This window comes from Sander vitreus, chromosome 4 (assembly GCF_031162955.1).
Source record: "Sander vitreus isolate 19-12246 chromosome 4, sanVit1, whole genome shotgun sequence".
Classification (NCBI taxonomy): Eukaryota; Metazoa; Chordata; class Actinopteri; order Perciformes; family Percidae; genus Sander; species Sander vitreus.
In genome coordinates, this window is record NC_135858.1 from 13856264 (window position 1) to 13878390 (window position 22127).

Genomic DNA, 22127 nt, shown 5'->3' on the forward strand with positions numbered 1-22127 from the left:
CAAAGGGATCATTGTACTCCAACTCAAAGGCTGTGACTGAATTTCTCTCTGTTTGATCTGCAGGCTGTAATTTACAACAAACTCTGACGAAGAGAAGAACGAAGAGGATGGGTCTGATGCTGTAAATGGCCTCTGTCAGAACAAAAACACTGGTGCTTTGAGATCTAGTGCTGCTGCGCCTTACTGTTTTTTTCTTTAGAACCGCTGTCATCAAAAGCTGACCAGACTCAGACCAGAAACTACAGTACTGTGACCTTGTTTTTCCCAAAGGATATGTCATTGGGGAAATCCCCTGTGTTGGGGGTGCGCCCTGTGCCCCGACCCCTCTGGCTGTCCCACCTCAGCCTGCTCTGCTTATGTGTGTCTCTCTTTGCCCAGGCCCCCCAGGGTTTGCCTGTGGTAGGTTATAACACTGACTCCAAGAGGGAGATCACACTGGAAGGAGATTTGATGATTGGCGGCCTGTTCCCTGTGCACCAGAAGGGTGAGGGAGCCGAGGACTGTGGGAAGATCAATGCTCAGAGAGGGATCCAGCGACTGGAGGCCATGCTACTGGCACTAGATGAAATCAACAAGGATGAGCGCATCCTGCCTGGGATCAGACTGGGAGCTCACATACTGGACACTTGCTCTAAGGACACCTATGCTCTAGAGCAGTCCCTGGAGTTTGTCAGGGCCTCCCTCACCAAAGTGGATGACAGTGAGTACACGTGCCCTGACGGCTCCTACGCCATCCATGATGACGTCCCTCTGGCTATCTCTGGGGTCATTGGAGGCTCCTACAGTGATGTCTCCATTCAGGTAGGAACTAACGAAAACACGCCAACTGAGTGGGTGGGCTGTGTATGTTGTATCTGTAATAGAATAATTAGTTTCAATTTGCTATTGAAGATCATCTTTGTTTTATGCCATGAAATGAGTTGGTCACAAGCTACATTAATTTGGTCAGACGGTGCAATTACATGAGGTGTGTTTTACTTTCAGCAGCTACTGCAGGCTTTAGATAGAGACAGAGTGAGGAGGGAGTACAAGCAATAGTGTGATGGATGGTCATATAACTGTCCATTTAGACTTAAGTACCATGTGCAATTACCCCTTGTGAGATGTTAACACAGGGACTTAATGAGTATCAGTTCCGCAAGGAGGATCTGTTTACCTGTACGCCCATATGCCTGGCTGATCTAATTTAGAAGATCTCTTTCTCTTTCCCGGTAATTCACACTTCGGCAGCGATCCTGTCAGAGGCAGACATGCTACAGATGTTGTGTTCGGGACGGGCTGACAGGATGACTAGTGAAGGCATGATTACTCTCAGCAGCAGTGCTCCTTTTGGCTCACTCAAGCTGATGCAATGAAAGCTCTGCTAAATGGGTCTCCAAATCTTCAGCTGTGATGTGGCTGCCACATCAGTGTAATTTCAAGTCATTGTGGAAAGAGATGGTGGAACTTAGATTGGTTAATACTCACAAATATACATGCCTTAAAGCATTAACTCAAACTCATCACCCTGGCTCAGTCAGCCAGAAGGACCGTGCCTGCTGTCTCGGCTGAAGAGTGTGGTTCAACTCACTCGAGACGTGCAGTCTCATCTTCCAGATGTCTGCTTGTTTGAAGACAGGAACACACTTCTGCCCAGTCAGAAATAATAATTAGCTTCAGATCATTGATAAACCATGGATACTGTAGGAACCCCTGCCAGTGGCAGTCTGCTGTTAGCAGCTTTCCCCAGTTTGTACTTCAGGACAATGGACTGGCGGTGGCATCCTTCCATACTTTTTAGTCATGATTTGTAGAAAACAGTGGCCAGCAGACATGCCAGCACTGATATGCCAACAATAAATTAACCACAGTGAATAGCTGCTTCAGTGTTTTATCAAGTGGGCACCCTGTCGATTTTTTGTAGACAAGTTAATAGCAGTGTGTTGAAAATAAATGTATAAGTCTACTTTTATTTGACTGACTAAATGCTACCATTAAAGGTATGTTAGGTTTAATATTCCCCGATCGTAGTTGAGCTCTGCAAACATCTGTTTTCTGTAGTTCCAAAACAAATGTTTTGGTCCCCCTGCTGACAGAACACAATGCCAAACAGTACAGTACAGTGCAATGATACATTATACAGGTAAAGAGCTCCTGGGAAATGATGTAAGAGGAGGATTCAGGGCACCTATATTGGAATTCCTGGTGATAAAGACAGTTTGAAAATAAAGGATTTGACAAACGAGCTGTAATTTTAGTGAAACCTGGCATCTGGGGCTCCTCAGAGACTGCCCTTGTCTTGTGGTAATTTATAGATGTACTATTACAAGCCTGAGGTCTTTGGTCTGCCCTAGCTTCTCACTGAATCTTCCTCATCAGTAGGAGTGCACCACAGGACACAGTTCCCTTTCTCACAATGAATACTCCTCTATATTTTAATGTAGTTCAGTTATGAACTAGTGCTTGCTCTTTCTCTTGGTTGGTTGCTAAGCATGCAATCATCAAAGACAACTACACGTCTCTTCAACTGTAAATTTGCTTATTTTTAAAAAATCACTTTCTAGCTTTTTAAAATGAATTATTTCCTTACATCTTCCTAAAGCTGTGTGAGATGTGCTCTTTGAAAACAAGACAAGGTGTATATGCATTTTCAAGGGCAACACTATTACACAAATATGCCTTTGGGGCATGTGAATGTGTGGCATTTCTGTACTGCTGCTGGTTGTTGCTCTGCAGATACCATCTCCACATAATGTTTCTGTCCTTTGTAGCTGCCTGGTTTGTGTATAATCTATAGCCAGTCAGACCTTTAAGTAAACCAGCCTAGTTGTGTGAAAGGCTACCATTCTTGCCCTTCTGTGTGAACAGCAGGCGGTTAGGTCAGACAAGGCAGTTACAGGACAAAATTGCCATGGCGATATGGTGGAACATGGTGAACTGATGGTGAGAACGCTGATTGCTGTCTAAATAAGTCACAGTGAAGGAGCATGTTGCTGTACTGCTGGTGTTTTGGGGTGACAATCGCAGATATGGGGGCGGATCTGGCTGCACGCCTAGCCATGCTGGCGTTACATGGGCACAGATTGAGTTGAGTGTGGAGGCGAAGTTCTATGACGCTCTTGCGAGCTAGATCCTGTCTTCCCCATCTGTGGTTGCTACCAGTCTGTCTGGTGGTTGGCAGAGGTGTGCCTGCACACAGAGGATGTAGAGGAATCGAATGAGAGATCATGTTTCACAGAAACACAGAGACAGTGACAGGCAGATATGATCATCGGTGGAAAAAGATGGAGAGTCACAAACCATTTTACAATCGAAGACTGTATCTGTGATGGTTTCCAGGGATTAAAGGACCCAAACGCAGGGAGAGGCAGGCAGGCAGGAGAAGGGTTGAGCTTGAGGATTTATTGATGAACAAAAAACAGCAGCACGGAGGCTGGAAAAACAAAGGGAAAAAACTCACAGGAAAAACTCACAAAAACAACGCAGGGAAGAATCAAAAGCAAAGGCAGACAGACAGGGAGGAAACACAAACAGACGCAAAACAATCTGACAAGCGACGAGGGAAACAGAAGGACTAAATACAATAGGTAATGAGGTAACAAGGGGCAGGTGACACACCAGGTGAAACACATTAGGAGAGACAGTAATCACAAACAAAGGTGGGAAAAACACAGGAAGTAAAACTAGACAAGACAAGACAAAAAACAGGACTATCAAAATAAAACAGGAAACAGAAATATACACAGGGAACATAAATATACACAGTCCAGAATACACAAAACAGGATAAATCTACACAAAAGAAATATACAGAAGACAGGAAACAGCAACAGAAAAATACAAACAGTCAACAGAAATGTCCATAACCGTAACAGTATCTTAAACAGTCACAGGGAGGTCTGTGATGTCATCTGGACAGTTTGAATGAATCTACTTGTAGAAATGTGATTCAAGTGTTTAGTCTTGAACATCTTCCCTGTGGTCTATCTAAACAGCAGGTTATCAGTGCAAGGAGAGTAATGACCTTGTGATGACATGTTCAGTGAATTCAGCATCTGTATTCATGTGTGAAGAGCTGCAGCACTGACAAGACACGTTACCTACAGTTCAATATATTCAGTAGTATTGTAGCACACTGAGAGCAAGCTTTAATCATAAACAATCATCAAACCACTCAAGTATATGAATTTTTCTGGATATAGCTGCTTTATTGTTCTAAAGGCGTGGGTTAATCAGAGATGTATTGTATTCCACAATTACAGTCCAGGAACATCTAGCCTCGGGGCCGGCTTCTGATTAATACATGGAAGGGACTCCACTTTTGTTACCGTGACAGCAGCCTGTGCTGTAAATATGACTCACTGGTAAAAGAGCACCCCACAGGATCACCAGGATGCATTAGGAGAATACCTCTGTAATGTTAAAAACTCAGATGCTCACTAAAGAACCTTTCTCAGATATGAAACACAGGTAGAGGAAATTTCTGGAGCCAATCTGAAAACAATGAAAAACAACCTACTCTGATCTATCGGAGCAGCACACACAAATCACTGTCTGGAATTGAAACATGGCTTGTTCCAGGGTATTTGGGTGAAAGCTCTTATTGTGTATGGACCCTTTGTGAATTAATATAGTATAATATTTTAGCACACTGTCAGAGATGTGGTTATTTTTACTGATAAATTAGACAAACTCACAAGGATGCATGGCAACATTTAAAGATATAGATTCGGATATGAACACACTTGCTTGACATTTGCAGACTAAACTGTGTGAGCAGAATAATAAGCTACATTTATGGGCTTTCAGCAAGCTCAAGAATCTTTTTTTTTTATCCCCCACAAACAACCCTATTTATAGAATTGTCTTCATCTGCAGGTAGACACTGCCAATCTCTGGAGCACACATGAGTCATACAACATGGATACACACATGACAGAACTCATGCCAGAGAGAACAATAATGATGAAATGTATCAGTAAAGCCATGCAGTGAAAATGCATTATTCATGGTTAAAAGTAAAGAATGTGCTCCCAAAATTGTAAATAATTCACATTTGATTGGATTATTCAGTGGTTTGGCAGAGCCCACTATTTGTCCAGTTGAAATACATATCATGAGACCTGCACAAATTCCCAATATCACATATGAATTACAGGATGACGGCTGAACCCCAAAGTCGTGTTTGTAGACTTTTAGTTGACCTAAAACTTAACAGGTTTTCTGCTGGATTGCACTAAGCTTGTACTTACAAACCGATTGTAAAGAGATGATAATGCACACAGAGGAAATAAATGAATTGAATGGAAGCAGGTGCACGTCAAAGTTGAGTAACTGACATTGCAAATGAATGGAAGCGCAGCCGTAACAAAAAATGTGGTATAGTCTGAATGGTTGCATGACTCTGGAGGCTTTGAAAGACTACTGCAGCATGAAGGAGGTTCATATTATCCAGCAGGATGAGGGGGCAGCACCTGATCAAAAAACATCCTTGCTCTAGGTATCCAACAGTTCTTATTTTCACCCTGTTAAAGCTGTTGCCAAGCAACTAAATTATAAGAAATAAACTAACAATGATCCAGTGCATACTGTCCACACTGTTATATGTGCATGCATGTCTGTTCCTCGTGTGTGTTTGCATGTGTGTTTCAGGGCGCTGAGTGGGCAGTATATGTGTGATACTGAGTGGAGCTAAGGACTGCTGCTCTGGGAATACAGTGTTATTGCTGTAGAAGCACACTGAGACAGTCTTCTGGGAAGAGCAGATGGGCTTTTCATGTAGAAAAAATCATGACATCTCTACAAAGTAGGCCTGATATTTCCTGGACCACTCTCTCAGTAGTCTCTTATTTTCTGTGCTTGTGTATATCTCTAGCTCTGTTATTTGACTATTGCCCCCGTACTGTGCCTCTTCTCACATTCCTTACTTCTTTCTTTCGCTTTCATGCATCTCACTCATTCAACAGTATGTATCAAATCATATTTAAAAGAAAGAAACTGCATTTCTATATAATTTCTAATCACATATACCAGTAAATTCTACACTTCTGACATTTGTAAAAGCAACACATTTGAACTAAAAAAACTATGTTGTTAATTTTCTTGAGATTTATGATATTTCATCAAGTTTGTATGATGTACAGTAGAAATAGCTTTTATGTCATGTTATACACCTGTATTTTGACATTTCACATGGGCAGTCTGAATAATTCTAGCTCATGGTGTTCGCTGTTGCCTTAGGCGTATCTGTATAAAAACAGTATACCACAGCTAAAAAGAACATCCTGTTACTCTGTGTCAAATGCAACTACCAGGTCCTGTATACTCTCATTGCTTGAAAGGAAACCACTTTCAGAGTAATCTGCTCAGTAGCAGACTCTCTAGTGCAAAGCCACACTGGGGCACTTCTTAATTTTCCTAATTAAATAAGGTGCTGTCTAATGCAGGATGATCCCTGTAGCTGAATGTGTGAGACTGTAAGCCGTACTGTGTGGCTAGTTTAGTTTTATGAAAGAATCAAAAATCAACAATTCCTAAAGAGCGGAACAAGATTTTTCACAGTGTTAAGAATCCCCTTATGCTTAAATCTATATTTGTAACCCTTCTCTTGTCCTTCCTTCTGTCCAAATACAAATCAGAAAGGCCAAAAAATCCTGCAGCACCTTTTTAGTACTGTAAATATTAAAAACACAAACAATATCACAAAAACACTTGAACTAAAATGAAAACAAAAGTTCTGATACATAAATCAGTATGGTGTAGCTGACACCAAACCATATCTTACTGAATTATTAGATGTTACAGGTGGCTTTTGAGAAGTGAAATGATTAAATTACGACATACATGTCATATGAGTTTCTTTTGTAGTAACTAATATTATAGGTCATTGACTGTCAGCAGGTGAAATAACAGAATTTACTAAAAATTATTAACTCCATAACTAAACTAAAGACTGTTTCCCTCTTTAATTTCCTGTGTACACATGCATTATTACATTAATTTACTGTACAACAGCAGAGACAATGATGCATATGCAGGTCTGTCTATATGTTTGACATGTTGCTGTGCGCACAAACTGAATTCTGTTGCAATGAAGGAGAAAATCCCAAAAAAACATTGCACATCTTTCCCTCTTTTGGCTCAGCTTTTCTGGTGTCATACGGCTTATTCCTCAAGCTCTTCTTGTCCGCTCCTCTTGTCCTGTAGTATTGTAAGCTCCAGGACTTGTGTGCTCCTTTGAACTTGTTACAGTTAAGATTCTAGAATGAGCATCCTTGTGCAGTTGTAACTAGTAAGCAAGGTGCCCCTGGGTGAAGGTGCATCACTCCAAAATGGCAAAAAAAAACAAGCCTATCAAAATGGCAAAGATCATATATTAATTATTAGTCATAGAAACCATATTTCCATAATGCTCCACATCTGCCTTCTGATATCTACCAACAGTCTCTACATGCGCAATGTGTCATTCACAGGCTTTGGCAGGTAGAAGGGTTTTGGCTTTTCATCTAAGCCATGTGAACATCTACAGTATGATTGACACGTCTGGCACTGTGCTTTATAACCCCCATACACCACATGTAAGTGGATTACTAAACTGACGTACAGCTTTCTTTAATACCCTACAGAGAAATTACACATTTACTACCACGAGCATAGCCAAATTTCAGCAAAATAGACCTTTTTTAAAACTGTTATATCTGTGTAGAGAAAATGATGACATTAACACAACTATGCCAAGCAATTCCCTTTGTCTAGTCCTTCTGTTTTGAATGTTTAATGCTTACATGATCTGCCGATATGTAAATGCCCCTAGCTGTATTCTATGCCTTCTTTGTCTAGAAAGACTTAAAGCTCAGATATGGTTAAGACCTTCAGCTTATGAAGTTGTACTGACCTGGATTCAAATCCCACCAGAACCTGCTGTATCTTTACTACAGGAGCCCTCTCAGCCTTTCCGTCTCGCCTTTGTGGTAAAACAACTCCTTAAAGTGAAAAAAAATGTCTACCCCAGCAATTTTATGAAGTTGTTAACTTATTTAAAACACTCACTGTTCAGTCAGCTGTTCATCATCATCAGTCTGTAAATGATCTATACCACCTGCAGACCTATTGCGTGTTAACACGTTTCTTACCATCTTTTTGCATGAAACTCTAACTGCAGTTTCCAGTGGTGCAATGCAACTGAGTACATTTACTCAAGTACTGTACTTAAGCATTTTGAGGTACTTGTACTTTACTTGAGTATTTTCATTTAAAGTAACTGTATACTTGTACTCCACTACAATATTATATTATTTATTTATCTGATAACTCAACTTACTTTGTGGATTCAGATTAATTAAAAACAATTATAACAACTAAAAAAATGATGATCTATTATTATTATTATTATTATTATAGATTTAACTGCCCAGCAGTATATAAATTAATTAAAATGACCTCTGCCTTTACCAGCTGTGATGAATACATTAATGAATCAATAATTATAAACCAATAATATAACATGTATTATTCTGACATGGGTCATTCTGCATAATTTCTTTTACTTTTGGTACTTTAAGTACATTGCTACTACCTTTGTACTTTTAGCCTAGTTAAGTAAGATTTTGAATGCAGGAATTATAACATGTAACAGAGTATTTCTACACTGTGGCGTTACTATACTTTTACTGAAGTAAAAGAGCTCAGTACTTATTTTCCCACTGCTGGTTTCTGCATAGATTTTCACTTTATATCAGGGTTACATGCCAAAAATGCAAACCATTGTTATTTCAGAAAGGTATTTCTGTTTTACTGCAAGTACTTTTCTACAATCTAGGCAGTGCTCCTCAAACATACAGCTTCTTAATTTTGAACACATGTTGAAGGAGCCAGAGAGATCAAAGAAAACTTTTTGAGTGGCATTACATGATGTTATAATTAACTCTGTAGTCAGGGATTTCATCGTTTAAGTGCAGAAACATGAGGGGAAATTTTATCTTTGGAATGCATTTGGTCTGGATTTAAAAAAAAAGTTTAGTTGATTAAAATTCATAATATTCTCATCCATTTTTCTTTTATAGTTACAATTAGCAGGTGATATTTTTTCTTGTATGGTGAGTGTGGACTGGAAATAAAGCTGAGAGTTTTTGCTTTGCTACGTGATATACTTGTGGCTGTTGAAAGCAAAGACTGGGTCAGTTCACTCAAAGTTCACACAACTAAATCCAAGATGTGGACTGAAAAGTATTCATATGTGATCATGAGGGAGTTATGGACAAAACCCAAGAATTGGTTTTGCACTTTTTATATATATAAAAATATTTATTTATATATTATATATACTCAATATAGAATTGAGTGATATAATATGATTAATCAGATAGTGTTTATGTGTCACTTGCCACTTTAGATCATACTTGAGTAGCAAGCGCGCTGCTGCCAGCTGTTTCACCACATGTTGAGAAAGGCTGTCAAGGTGGTTTTGAGGAGGGAGGCAGTTGTAGAAATGTGATTATTAGCCTGTCTGCATAATCAGAGTTTCTCCAACTGACCTGAACATCTAAGGAGAAAGCAACCTTTGAACTGATATGAAATGCACTCATGTGTCTCAACAGTCTAGATTTTCATTTTGTTTTTCAGTTGTTACACCACAGACGCGTCAGAAATAGCTCTAATGTCGAACTGGTAATTTTGTTCAACATTCTCTTTGTATGCCATTGTTTGGGTGGTGGTAAAAATCTGTCACTCTGGATTGCCCTGTTGCATTTCATTTTTCTATGAAATGTTCTCTCATTAATTCCAATAAATCTAGTGGTCTGGAAATCACTTCCATTGGCTAATTTAACATTCATCTCTCTGATCTTCCAGAATAACAAAGATCCCATGATTAATATCTGAGGCACGTTACACTGATTTATTGTGATGTCTCAGTGTACTGCCCTCTTTCTCTGTGAGGATACATACTAAGGAAGTGTTTATATTCTGTTTGACTTGACCTGTCTGTACTGGCACATTTGTTCTATATCAATCACTCTATCTATCTATCTATCTATCTATCTATCTATCTATCTATCTATCTATCTATCTATCTATCTATCTATCTATCTATCTATCTATCTATCTATCGTCCAACCAATCAATCGATCAATCAACATTGATTTATATAGCGTTTAACAGAAACCAGCAGGTATCCAAAATGCTTTACATCAAAGACAAGAATAAAGCAACATAACATACAATAAAAAGAATAAAACATAGAATACAGTAAAATCAGAAAAGGTTATATCTGAAATGTGTGGGCTGTTCTCCTTTCAAATCAAGAAATTTAGGATTTGCTGTGACCAAATACATCTGCAGTTTGCATACTGTCTGCCGGACTAACCTGTTTAAATCGCCAAATACTGGCCACATCATACAATATATCTAATATCTGGTTTGACTGTGTGACTTGTCCTGCCCCAAAATGTACTGTATTTTGTATAATTCACAATTTTCCTTATTTATATCCATGACAGCTTGTTACTCTCACAGTACAGTAGGCTATATAACGCATCACATGACAATCAGCAATTTTCCAACATTATTTTGTTCAATTTTCAATCCCATATCAAAGTAATACTATAGACAAAAATGCAATGGTTTGTAGAAACTGCTGGCCAATTTTCAAGTCTTTAATTCAGTAAGGATATATCTAAGATGGTGGGCTTTATAATATTGTCCTAGAAAGGTTCATCTGGCTGAAAACAAATGAAAAGGCTACTTGTAAACAATTTACATCCAACACCAACGGCATCATTTGTTGTAGTCCAACAACAGGACAATTATTTGGATAAAAGATGAAATTTGTGTCACACACTGTTCTGGACTGAATGTGAAACATGTTGATTTTCATACAGCCACAATATGACAATATAGGACTGATTAATTAAACTCAGAGTGGAGAGTGCATTTGAATGTGAATTACCTCTCTGACTTTACGGCATTACATAATGTCAACCAGATTTAGGTTGGCATCCTTTTGACTAATCAGACCAGCTCCCCCTTTAGGGAGAAGTGCCTGAAGCAAAAGCTAGTCAGTAGCTGCTTCTGCACACTGCGCGCAATGTCACGACACTGACAAAACCTACAGTATTACACAGAAAAGGCAAAGTTTCAAGATTCTTTGATACTTTCTTTGATACTTTGACTCCATTTCACTTCCCAATTCTTTCCCTTATAAATGTGTTCATTTTTGTAGTACAGTGAATTCTATCCATTACGGCTGAACCTGTAGCCACTCAGCCCTTTGTACATATCTTTTGGTTAACATTGTTGACAGCATTACAGATCCGAAAAAAATAGGTAGATCCCAATTATTGTGAAATGCAGGATATCGCCATTTAGTCAGCAGGAGAGTTGAGTTGTGAAAGACCCAGCAGGGATCCAGTGAATAAATTAGAGACTGAATTAGGTGAGACTAATTGCATCTGCATGGGAAAAAACACACTATGTAGCCAATTTTATTTTATTGCCCACAGTTGGCAGGTGTATGTTTTCTGTGTGAAGTGTTACAAGTTATTAGTTTTCCAACTAATATATCATAATAGTATATAATACTCACAGTAGTCCCGCATTGCCAGACCTATCTCCACAGAGCTGTGCAGTAAGGTCTGGCTCCACCACAGATACATTCTACGATAAGAGAAAAAAACGCTCTGGGATGTTTGCATTTCTTTAAACCAAGAGAGTGGAAGGTGAGGGGCAACGCCTTACATCCGTGTGTGAGCCACGTGCCAAATGTCAGGCTTTATCCTGGATATGTACTTCCGTTGATTCAGACTTAATGAAAGTTTATTGATAGTGTGTGAAGACTGTTTCAAGTAACAAACATAATCATTCTGGTGTCTTTCACTTATTCCAGGTGGCCAACCTTCTGCGACTCTTCCAAATCCCTCAGATCAGCTATGCTTCCACCAGTGCCAAGCTCAGCGACAAGACCCGCTATGACTACTTTGCCCGCACTGTGCCCCCGGACTTCTACCAGGCCAAGGCCATGGCAGAGATCCTGCGTTACTTCAACTGGACGTACGTATCGACGGTGGCATCAGAAGGTGACTATGGTGAGACTGGCATTGACGCCTTCCAGCAGGAGGCTCGTGCCCACCAGATCTGCATTGCCACTTCAGCCAAGGTGGGCCGCTCAATGAGCCGCTGGAGTTACGAGAATGTGATCCGCTCCCTGCAGCAGAAGTCCAATGCCAAGGTGGTCATCCTGTTCACACGCAGTGAAGACGCCCGCGAGCTGCTGGTGGCAGCCAACCGCATGAATGTCACCTTCACCTGGGTGGCCAGTGATGGCTGGGGAGCGCAGGAAAGTGTGGTGAGAGGCAGTGAGGCTGTGGCTGACGGGGCGTTCACCATCGAACTAGCTTCCTATCCGATCCCCCAGTTTAATGACTACTTCACTGCCCTGCACCCATACAACAACACCAGGAATCCCTGGTTCAGAGAGTTTTGGGAAAACCAGTTCCAATGCAGCCTCCATGATCTGGGATGTGGGAAGCACTCACTCCGCGAGACTCCGTTTCAGCCAGAATCCAAGATCATGTTTGTAGTGAATGCAGTCTATGCGATAGCTACTGCCATACATAACATGAGGCAGGCCTTATGCCCCAACTCCACCAAGGTGTGTGAGGCTCTTAAACCTGGCAATGGCAGAAAGTTTTACAGGGACTACATTCTCAAGGTCAAGTTTGAGGGTAAGTAAAATCTTGATAAACTAATATTATTACAGCCTAACAGATATGAATTTTCATGATGTAAAGCAACTTCCTTTTTCTAAAACTCTATAAAAGCCTCAACATAATATCATTTAATTTCCCCAAGTGCACTCTGCACATACTGTATGCTGCCAAATTAGGTTATATCAATTTGGATTCATTGTACCAATTCATATAAAATGTTGAATTAGTGCAAGAGTAATTATACATGTTTGCACACTGCAGCTGCGAATAAGGTCTATAATGATTCAATTTGCAAAGATGAAACTATTTTCTCAACCTTGTGCTTGAAGGCTTCTTTTTTAAGCAACTTGACTTAGGTGTGAATAGTAAAAGGGTTCTTCAGTCTAAAAAAGTAGCAACACATCCACACATCACAAATGAAAGACCCAACAATGCTCTTATGTTTGTAAATGATTTGATTGAGGGAAATACTGACATTTTCATTGATGGGAGATAGAGATGGACCAGTGTGCTCTTATCCAGCTGTGCTGTTCTGCTTTTCCCAAAGGATTTTACTATCCAGGGACTTACAATTCAAATTAGATGCCAAAAATGAGTCAGTCCCTTCAGGCATTACAAAACCCTGAGGAGAAAATACACAGAAGCAGGTGGACCACTAACTTCACATTTTAAAATAATTTCATATAATAGATTATTTGTACATTTAATTTATAACATAATAGCTTTATTTGTACACTTATTACATTTTACAATGAAATGATGTAAATATTATTAGCTGAAATGATAAGTCAATTACTAAATTAGTTAATTGACAAAAAATGTAATGGCAACTAAAATATTTTAATAATTGATTTATTCATCTATTTTTTTTTACCAAAAATGCCCAAAAAAGTCATTGGTTTCAGCCTTTAAAATGTGAGGATTTTATATTTTTCTTTCCCACATTTTATAGTAAATATATAGTGTCAAACTCATTTTCACTACGGGCCACACTGGAAAAAGAGAATCACACCAAGGGCCAGAAATGTAGAGTTTATTTGTTTTTGTTCCAACTTTTTTGTGGCTTTCTCAGACATTTGTAACCTTTTTGTAAATTTGTTGCTTTTTCTGACATTTTTGTATGCTTTTTGTCGCATTTTTGTTGACATGAAGCCCTACAAAAGTCATCAAAAGAGTTCCTTAGCCATCATAGAATTTAGCAAATCAAGAAAAAACAATGATACATTTTGTTAACAACAACCTGTTTCATATATATATATATATATATATATATATATATATATATATATATATATATATATATATATATATATATATATGCATATATATTATATGTCCTTAGTACACTATTTACTTACCAGGTATGCAGAGGTCAATTTAAACTGAACAATGATAGGTAATGTATTTCAGCTTTGATATTAAGAGGAAAATTGAACATTGTTCTATATAATATGCCATCCATCTGGAATTTCTGTTCCAGTGTTCGATCCAGGAACTTTCCATCAGAGTAAACAGACTCAAACTGTGGTTTCCATCATGGAAATTGACCATTTGCACCTGCGTCCCGTCACAATCACTGTTCAGCCTCAGCCTGTACTGCGAGACAAATAAAATGTCAGCTGAGACCCATAATAAGTAAAGAGATAAATGTTACGGGAGACTGTGCTACCAGAAAAATGTGCTCTGTGAGATATGAGTTCAATGTACAAAGTCCAGAGTCGTGTTGCTTCAAAACACTCCAACTGTCACAAATATAACAAATATTAATATTTATGCTTTGCTTTCACAGTTTTTATATCGCTGTTGTACTTGCCATACAATGGCCCCCTTTACCTGTTTTTCTCTAACACTCTCTTGTTTTCTTTTCACCTTTAGCACCATTTCGTCCACCAGACACAGAGAATGAAGTCCGCTTTGATGCCTATGGGGACAGCCTTGGTCGTTACAACATTTTCCACTACCACAAAGAAGATGGACGCTATGTCTACCGTAAGGTCGGCTACTGGGCTCAGAGCCTGACCCTGAACACAAGCCTGATCCCCTGGGCTGGCCAGGTTGTGCCAACTTCCCAGTGTAGTGACCCCTGCAGGAAGAACGAGGTGAAGAGTATGCAGCCTGGAGATGTGTGCTGCTGGATCTGTATCCCCTGTCAACCCTACCAGTATTTGCAGGATGAATTCACCTGTGCTGACTGCAGCTTTGGACAGTGGCCCATGGCCAACTTGACAGGCTGTTATGATCTGCCTGAGGAGTACATCCGCTGGGAAGATGCCTGGGCCATTGGACCTGTCACCATATCCTTTCTAGGGATGATGTGTACGCTCTTCGTCATTGGGCTCTTCCTTAAACACAATGAGACACCCGTGGTGAAGGCCAGTGGCCGTGAGCTCTCCTACATTCTTCTGCTGGGAGTGTTGATGTGTTATAGCATGACCTTCATTTACATTGCCAAACCGTCCACGGCAGTTTGTACACTGCGTCGGCTAGGTTTAGGCACCTCATTTGCTGTGTGCTACTCAGCCCTCCTGACCAAGACCAATCGCATTGCTCGGATCTTCAGTGGGGTGAAGGATGGAGCGCAGCGGCCTCGATTTATCAGCCCAGCCTCCCAGGTTGCCATCTGTGGTGCTCTGATCTCCTGCCAGCTGGTGGTAGTGGTGGTCTGGCTGCTGGTGGAAACCCCTGGGGTGAGAAAGGAAGTGAGCCCGGAGAGGAGAGACGTGGTCACCCTCAAGTGTAACAGCAAGGACTCCAGTATGCTCATGTCTCTCACCTACAACTGCATCCTCATCATCCTCTGCACAGTCTACGCCTTCAAGACCCGCAAATGCCCAGAGAACTTCAACGAGGCTAAGTTCATCGGGTTCACCATGTACACCACCTGCATCATCTGGCTAGCTTTCCAGCCTATTTTCTACGTTACTGCCAGTGACTACAGGGTGAGTGAAGTTAGGTTATACCTGCTTCATGACTGAGCATATGTAGTCTCACAAAACATATTTCTCACATCAATGAAATGTTACTTTATTCTTACCTAAAGCTTAAATGAAATACATGCTGTATAGCAATTGTATTACATGTTTTATTCTGATGGCTTTAGGTTCCTAATCTGAGCAGATTACATCCGAGCAGATAATGACTTCTTCTGGGGTTGAATTTGGATTTTATATGCATGAAATCACAAACTAAGGTTAGCTAGGATTGATTCAGCAGTCAACCGTGTCTGTGTTGCCCATGGCTCCTAGGAATATATATATGCTTTATTATGGCATTGCTTTAATTCTTCATAATAGGCTGCATACTAAAAATTGTATTTTTGAATTTGAACAACCTTGTTGTACCTTTAAAGTTGAAATATTAATGAAGTGAGAATATATTATAAAATATGGATTCTCAAGACATGGAGGTCACCAAATATCTTTGTCTTCCCACAACAAAACCCCAGCTCTAGTGGTGGTATAATTCATGTAGTGTCATGACAAGATGTATTCTAGGTTTTCTAAGAACAAAAGACACATAAACAGTCAATGTTTGGTTCAAATTACCAAGTGAAATGGAGGGAAGACATATCAGCTCCCCTAAAAGAAAAGCTTATGGCAGGAAATTATTTGATCCCTTCACCCAAGCATTTCCACAACTAAAAGAATGTTTAAAAGTACTCTAATAAACTACTAATAAACTGTACAGTGAATTGATAGAACTTCAAAGAAATGGGTGGTCTGAGTTGTGGGCTTTTATTACTCTGGGATGTGAACAGAGTGCAGCGAGAGAGAGGCAGAAGGGAGAAATAGACAGAGGAATCCCCTGACACAGCTGCCTCTGCAGAAACATGGAGAAGGCAGGCAAGACCATGAGGACTAAACGTCCCAGTGTGTCCCAGTGCGTAGCTGTGTGGAATGGAGTGTGAAAGACTGGGATGCTGAGTCCCAGCTGTGCCCTCTGTCCTGGGACTCCAGGGAGGCTCAGAGGAACCCTTCCTCCAGGCCCTCCAGGCAATTCACAACCAGAATGGGCTCATCAGTTTGACGCAAAGCTCCCCTTTGACCGATAAATAATTACTGAAGCAACTGACTTGGCACAGTGTCTCTAGTTTTTCACAGGCAGGGACATATTACTAGTGTTCTCCTAGTTTTACACCACTTCTCAAATTGTTGTCACAGCCTGATGCAAATCTACAGCTGAATAACAAATACAGATTTGATTGTGGTCTGTCATGAAACTAAATACTAGCCATAACACATTTGATTATCATATATATATATATATATTGAAGATGCGCACCCCGAGGGAGAGGGCTTTCCTCATATGCCAGTGCTGGTCATCTCATCTCACTAGTAAACACAACTGATTAAACACACAGCACTACTATGAAAACACAGCACAGCAAAGTATTGCCTGTGGTCTTTACAACCGCTGCCTGTCACATTAAGAGATCCTTTCAAGATCTGTCTGGAAACCAACCTTTCCTAAATCATTTTTAGTTTCTTCCAGTTAAACTTGTTTAAGTTAGTTCAAAACCATAGTATTTTTGCTTTATCTAGAAAGCTATAGAGCCCATTATTGGCGTTATCTCACACATATTGAACATATTGCGAGTATCATCTCTCATGGTGTTCAACAAAAGAGTTGAACCAGGAAGTGCATCTCTACAAAACGTACAGCCATTAGAGGAAATACAGGAATAAATCCAGCAAAGTAGCATTAGTGGAGGAAATACAATTACATGGTACACTATCTAGATCAGCTGATGAAATCAGTGGGGATCAGGTATCACAGATACTTTATTTATTTATTTATTATTTTTTACAATAAATGCTTATTAACCTAACTCATATGTTGCGTCTAATTACAGATCAACAACATCATTCCACTTGTGAAATTTTAATAAATCCCACACTGGTCTCTATCAGTGAATGACATGTCCATGTCAACCTACCAAGACTGGCTTGTGGTGGCTGGTTCATCCAATAAAGCTTTTCAATAAACGTACAGCACAAAGCCCAATAAAAGGAGGAATCTCATCTCCACTATGAGGTTCTCTGGAGGAATAAAGCTACCTGAAAACAGCAGACATTGTTTATTTGAAGAAGCAGTGTTGTATTTGTAATACAACACTAAATAATAATACCTGCAGGCCAAAAACCGTAAAAACAAGAGTGAACCAGAAACAAGCAGAAACCGCTTGCTCTATATCCTGTTCTCCACACTCGAACAGAAGACATCTTGAAAAATATGACTGCAAAGGCATATTCCTTGTCCTCTGCTCTTCCAAAGCAACATCTTGTGAATTATTAAAACCACTTAACAGGTCATTCCTATGCAATTCTGTCCCTGGTTTTATTCATAATTATTTCTGAATTTAATAAAGGACAGTTAGCCTTTGGCTGTGCACTTCGGTATTGCTCAGGGTAAGTGTAAACTGTCATTTTGCCTTTGTATATTACCCTTTTCCATGTCTCCAAATATAAGATAAGATAACATAGATTTTTATTGTCCTGAAGGAAATTTGTCTTGGACAAACAAACAATATCTGCTGTTTAAATGATTCAACACAACAAGGAACATACATACATACATAGATAAAGAACACAGACTACTGCATCACACTGCATGGACATGCTCATGTTGCATGCATGCAGAGACTGCCACTAGCCAACAAAATTGCACACTGCCCGTACAACACATCATAATAGTCGTCATAATATGTGCAGTAAGGGTAAGCCGCCTTATCAACATACAATCCTGATATAAAGAAAAGTAAAAATGTACATGTTTGTGTTCAAGATAAAAAAAAAAAAAAAAACAGCATTTCAGGGGTTAGGCTGGCTTGCCATTCAGGGCTTTGATGGATAAGGGGACAAATGAGTTCATAAAGCGGTTGAGTCTGCACTGAGGGACTCAACCAATACTATCCTCAGGTCAGATATACAGTAAAGAAAAAAATGGTAATGGTAGTTTTTTGTAAATTTACATCTCAACCTGAGCACGTCAGTGTGAGTACTCATGTGGCATGGGGTGAATTCTAATGTTAAATTCATCGCACATGGCAACCCACAATACATCTCAAAACACAGATATGACTTCAGTGATGTTGTTGTGTCACATTTACATGGTACACTATGACCTTTAGTCAGTGACCACTGCATTGCAAACATAGAATATTAAACAATTTTCTATATCTTTATTAATTAGTCCCTACAAAGATATCTTCATATAATTTATTATCAATTGTTTATTTAGAATGTTTATTATAAAATACTATTACATCAATTAGTAATAATGCATTGTGAGGGAGTAAAAACTGATAATGATGAACATCTATACAAGATGATTAAAAACTATTCTGAAAATAAAAAAAGAATTGGTAAATTGACTTTGTGTCACAGTACGTACATTCCTGCCCAAACTAATGGGTGTTTATTTGCTATTATCATGTTCTTTTTGTTGCAGAACAGTGAGTGCAGTGCAATATTGGTGCCCACTTTATTTTAATACAAACATTAGCATTCAGGCTGAATGCAGACACCTGCTGTGCCTTGTGAAAATGGGATGCACCTGCCACACACCACACGATGCTGGGCTGTATCCTGGTATCAGAAAAAAAATTTAATCTGCTGAGATTGGAAATGAAGGAGCAGACTGATGACACATAGCAAGATGTGGGCAGGGTGAGGGAAAAAAGGAGCGAGAGTTATGCAGTTGATTGACAAGCAAATAAGCAGATCGCTTAACACCTCTCTTTAGCAGTCCCAGCTGATACTGTAGCTTCCTCCTCTGTTGCACCTGGCTTTGATACTAATAATTTCTTCTCTGACTTCTGAGCCCCATTGAAATGAATATTTTTGTACAGAAAAATGGTCCTCAACCTGATGCAAATGCTCGTATGATTCCACGAGTAGAGTTAATTTAACACTTGCTGATTGTTTTCAACCTTGCCCTCAGAGCCATGTCAACATATTTTTTAATACCAAACATATGCCACTGAAAATATATTAATACTGGAATTTGAGCTGTACGTGAACGTTAATACTGGTGTAAAATTAAGAGGCACTTTTCAATGGTTTGTAGGAATTCTTTCAACATTTTGGCGTTCCAGAAATGTGAGTTTACTTTTCTGTTACGTAAAAGGTAACTCAATAAATCACTTAGTAATATCTGTGAATTTCTCACCTCTCTTTCCTCCTCCAGGTGCAGACAACCACCATGTGCATTTCTGTCAGTCTGAGTGGGTCGGTGGTGTTGGGCTGCCTCTTCGCTCCCAAGGTCCACATCATCCTGTTCCAGCCGCAGAAGAATGTCAGCACTCTCAGAGTGGCCACCACCCGCTTCAGCGTCACCACTGGCCCAGGCTCCAGTTTCTCTCAAGGTACCACCTGATATACAACAACATCATTGTAGCTATTGCTAAGCAGCTTATTGTGAAAAACACTAATACATCCCTCATACATACATTTATTATACAGTACATAACTTCTTTATAACTATATAAGGCCACCTTTCTGTCACACCTCTAACACTGTCTGTTGTGTTCTCTTTACCTTTTTACAAGTCATGCATGGTTCAGATCAGGCAAACCAGAAAGGCTGAACAGTTGGAAGATTCCCACCAAAGAACTTTTTTTTTTTTAATGTTTTACAGCGTCAGCCTCCAATGTTGTTCCAACAGTGTGTAATGGACGAGAGGTGGTGGACTCCACAACGTCCTCCTTGTGAAGATCAGCTCATTTGCCAAGCATTGTAAACAGAGTTATATAATCACTAGTCCTGAATCAGGTGTCTCAGATATTAAAGAGGTCATACAGATGATCGTCCTGACTTTGTTGTCCTCAAAGTGCTGTGAGTACAATGTCCCAATTATTTTACTTTGTTCTTTGACTCGTAGCGATTTGAAATGAGATGCCAATAATGTCGCATATAGCCCTTGTTTTTATTAAAGATTCTACTTGCAACAATGGAGTAAATTATGGTAAATCTGTTAAATGTAATATATATAAGACGTTTTTAATGTAGATTTTGGTGAACCAGTTTGTGCTTTCTTGTAATTTATGTAAATAAAATGTGTTTTTTTATTAATACCAAAATTACTTATATTCTGAGTATTTATTTGCACATCATCAGATGCATATTCCAGAGGATAATATAGCAGATACATATCTAGACCCATACAGTATCTGTGATTTAACACTGCCATCTTGTGTCCAAATTGTTTGATCTAATCTTGCACATTGCAACATGTAGGATGCCCTGGGACTTGCTGTAAATATAGTATTTGCATATGGAGGAAGTGGACAGATAATCAGAGCACTGCCTTATTTTATTAGAGCTGCTCATTGGCCATCATCAAATTACTGTTTTTATATAAACCAGGTACACCATGTGCTCCAACAACTGCTTACTGTAAATGTAAGAACAAGAGTGTCAACTTGTGTGTAAAGGAAAACGGGCCTCACCATTATCAAGCTAAATATTTAGAGACATAATTATTATGAGAAGATATCATCTTGCAGAAATTTTTTTGACCAACAAGCTTTATTTCACAGTATTACCTGCGTATGACACAGTTGATAGCAGCAGTCTAGGTAAACATATTTGTTAAGAGTCATCAGACAAATCCACATTGTATCTAACTAACTTCCTAAAAGGAAGAGCAAAATGTAGAACACAGGAGACAAAATGTGAGCATTACCAGGGAACAAATGAGGAACAAATGGGGAACTGTTAGTTAAACCATTAGTTAATAAATAACTCCTAATCCAATTTTATGGAGTAGCTAATGCTTAGTTATTGATTAGGTATTGATCGGTTAATTGTGAACAAATCAGATACACTTGATAATTGATGAATTGTTAAAAAGTTCTTCCTCTTCTCATAATTCCTAATGGAAGATATAGTGGATAATTATGAGTGATTAGAGAACAGACTGGGAGATTGCATATTAATGAAATAAGTTAAAGATTAGTTCATGAATATCTGTGAATCAATCATACTGACTAATCAATCATCAACTCTGAACCAGATGCTGAGCAGCACAAAACTACAACTCTTTAATTACTAATTATTTAAAAAAAAAAAGTTACTATTTTGTGTCCAGCCCAAGTAAAGTGATACATAATACTGAATAGTTAGTTCCTCATTACTTCATAATTATGTTATGATTACTTACCCTTTTTGTGGCCCTTATTGTAAAGTGTTATCAAATTGTTGCCAACACAAAACCGCCTATGATACCATTTAATAATTACTTGTAGTAAGTAATATCTTATCATGTTAAGTCAACCTTTTAATTTAATTTACACTACTTAACATTAGCTGTGAAATTATTCTTGTCTTCTCTGATGTTTTTATGAATTTATCAGAGAAAAGCTGTATTACGTTTATTATTTAGGTAGAAAACACAGGTAGTCAACCAAATAGGGAACAAATACTGGAATCAACAGTGACTATAT

The 22127-nt window shown here is 39.1% G+C and overlaps 1 protein-coding gene across 1 annotated transcript; it reads left to right on the forward strand.

The window, feature by feature from the left end:
• Positions 1 to 273: 273 nt before the first annotated feature.
• On the forward strand, positions 274 to 20394 carry grm2a (glutamate receptor, metabotropic 2a). Its single transcript, XM_078247436.1, has 5 exons — positions 274 to 801; positions 11860 to 12697; positions 14558 to 15621; positions 19871 to 20048; positions 20321 to 20394. The coding sequence occupies exons 1-5, from the start codon at positions 274 to 276 to the stop codon at positions 20392 to 20394; spliced, it is 2682 nt and encodes an 893-aa protein (XP_078103562.1).
• The last annotated feature ends 1733 nt before the right edge of the window (positions 20395 to 22127 follow it).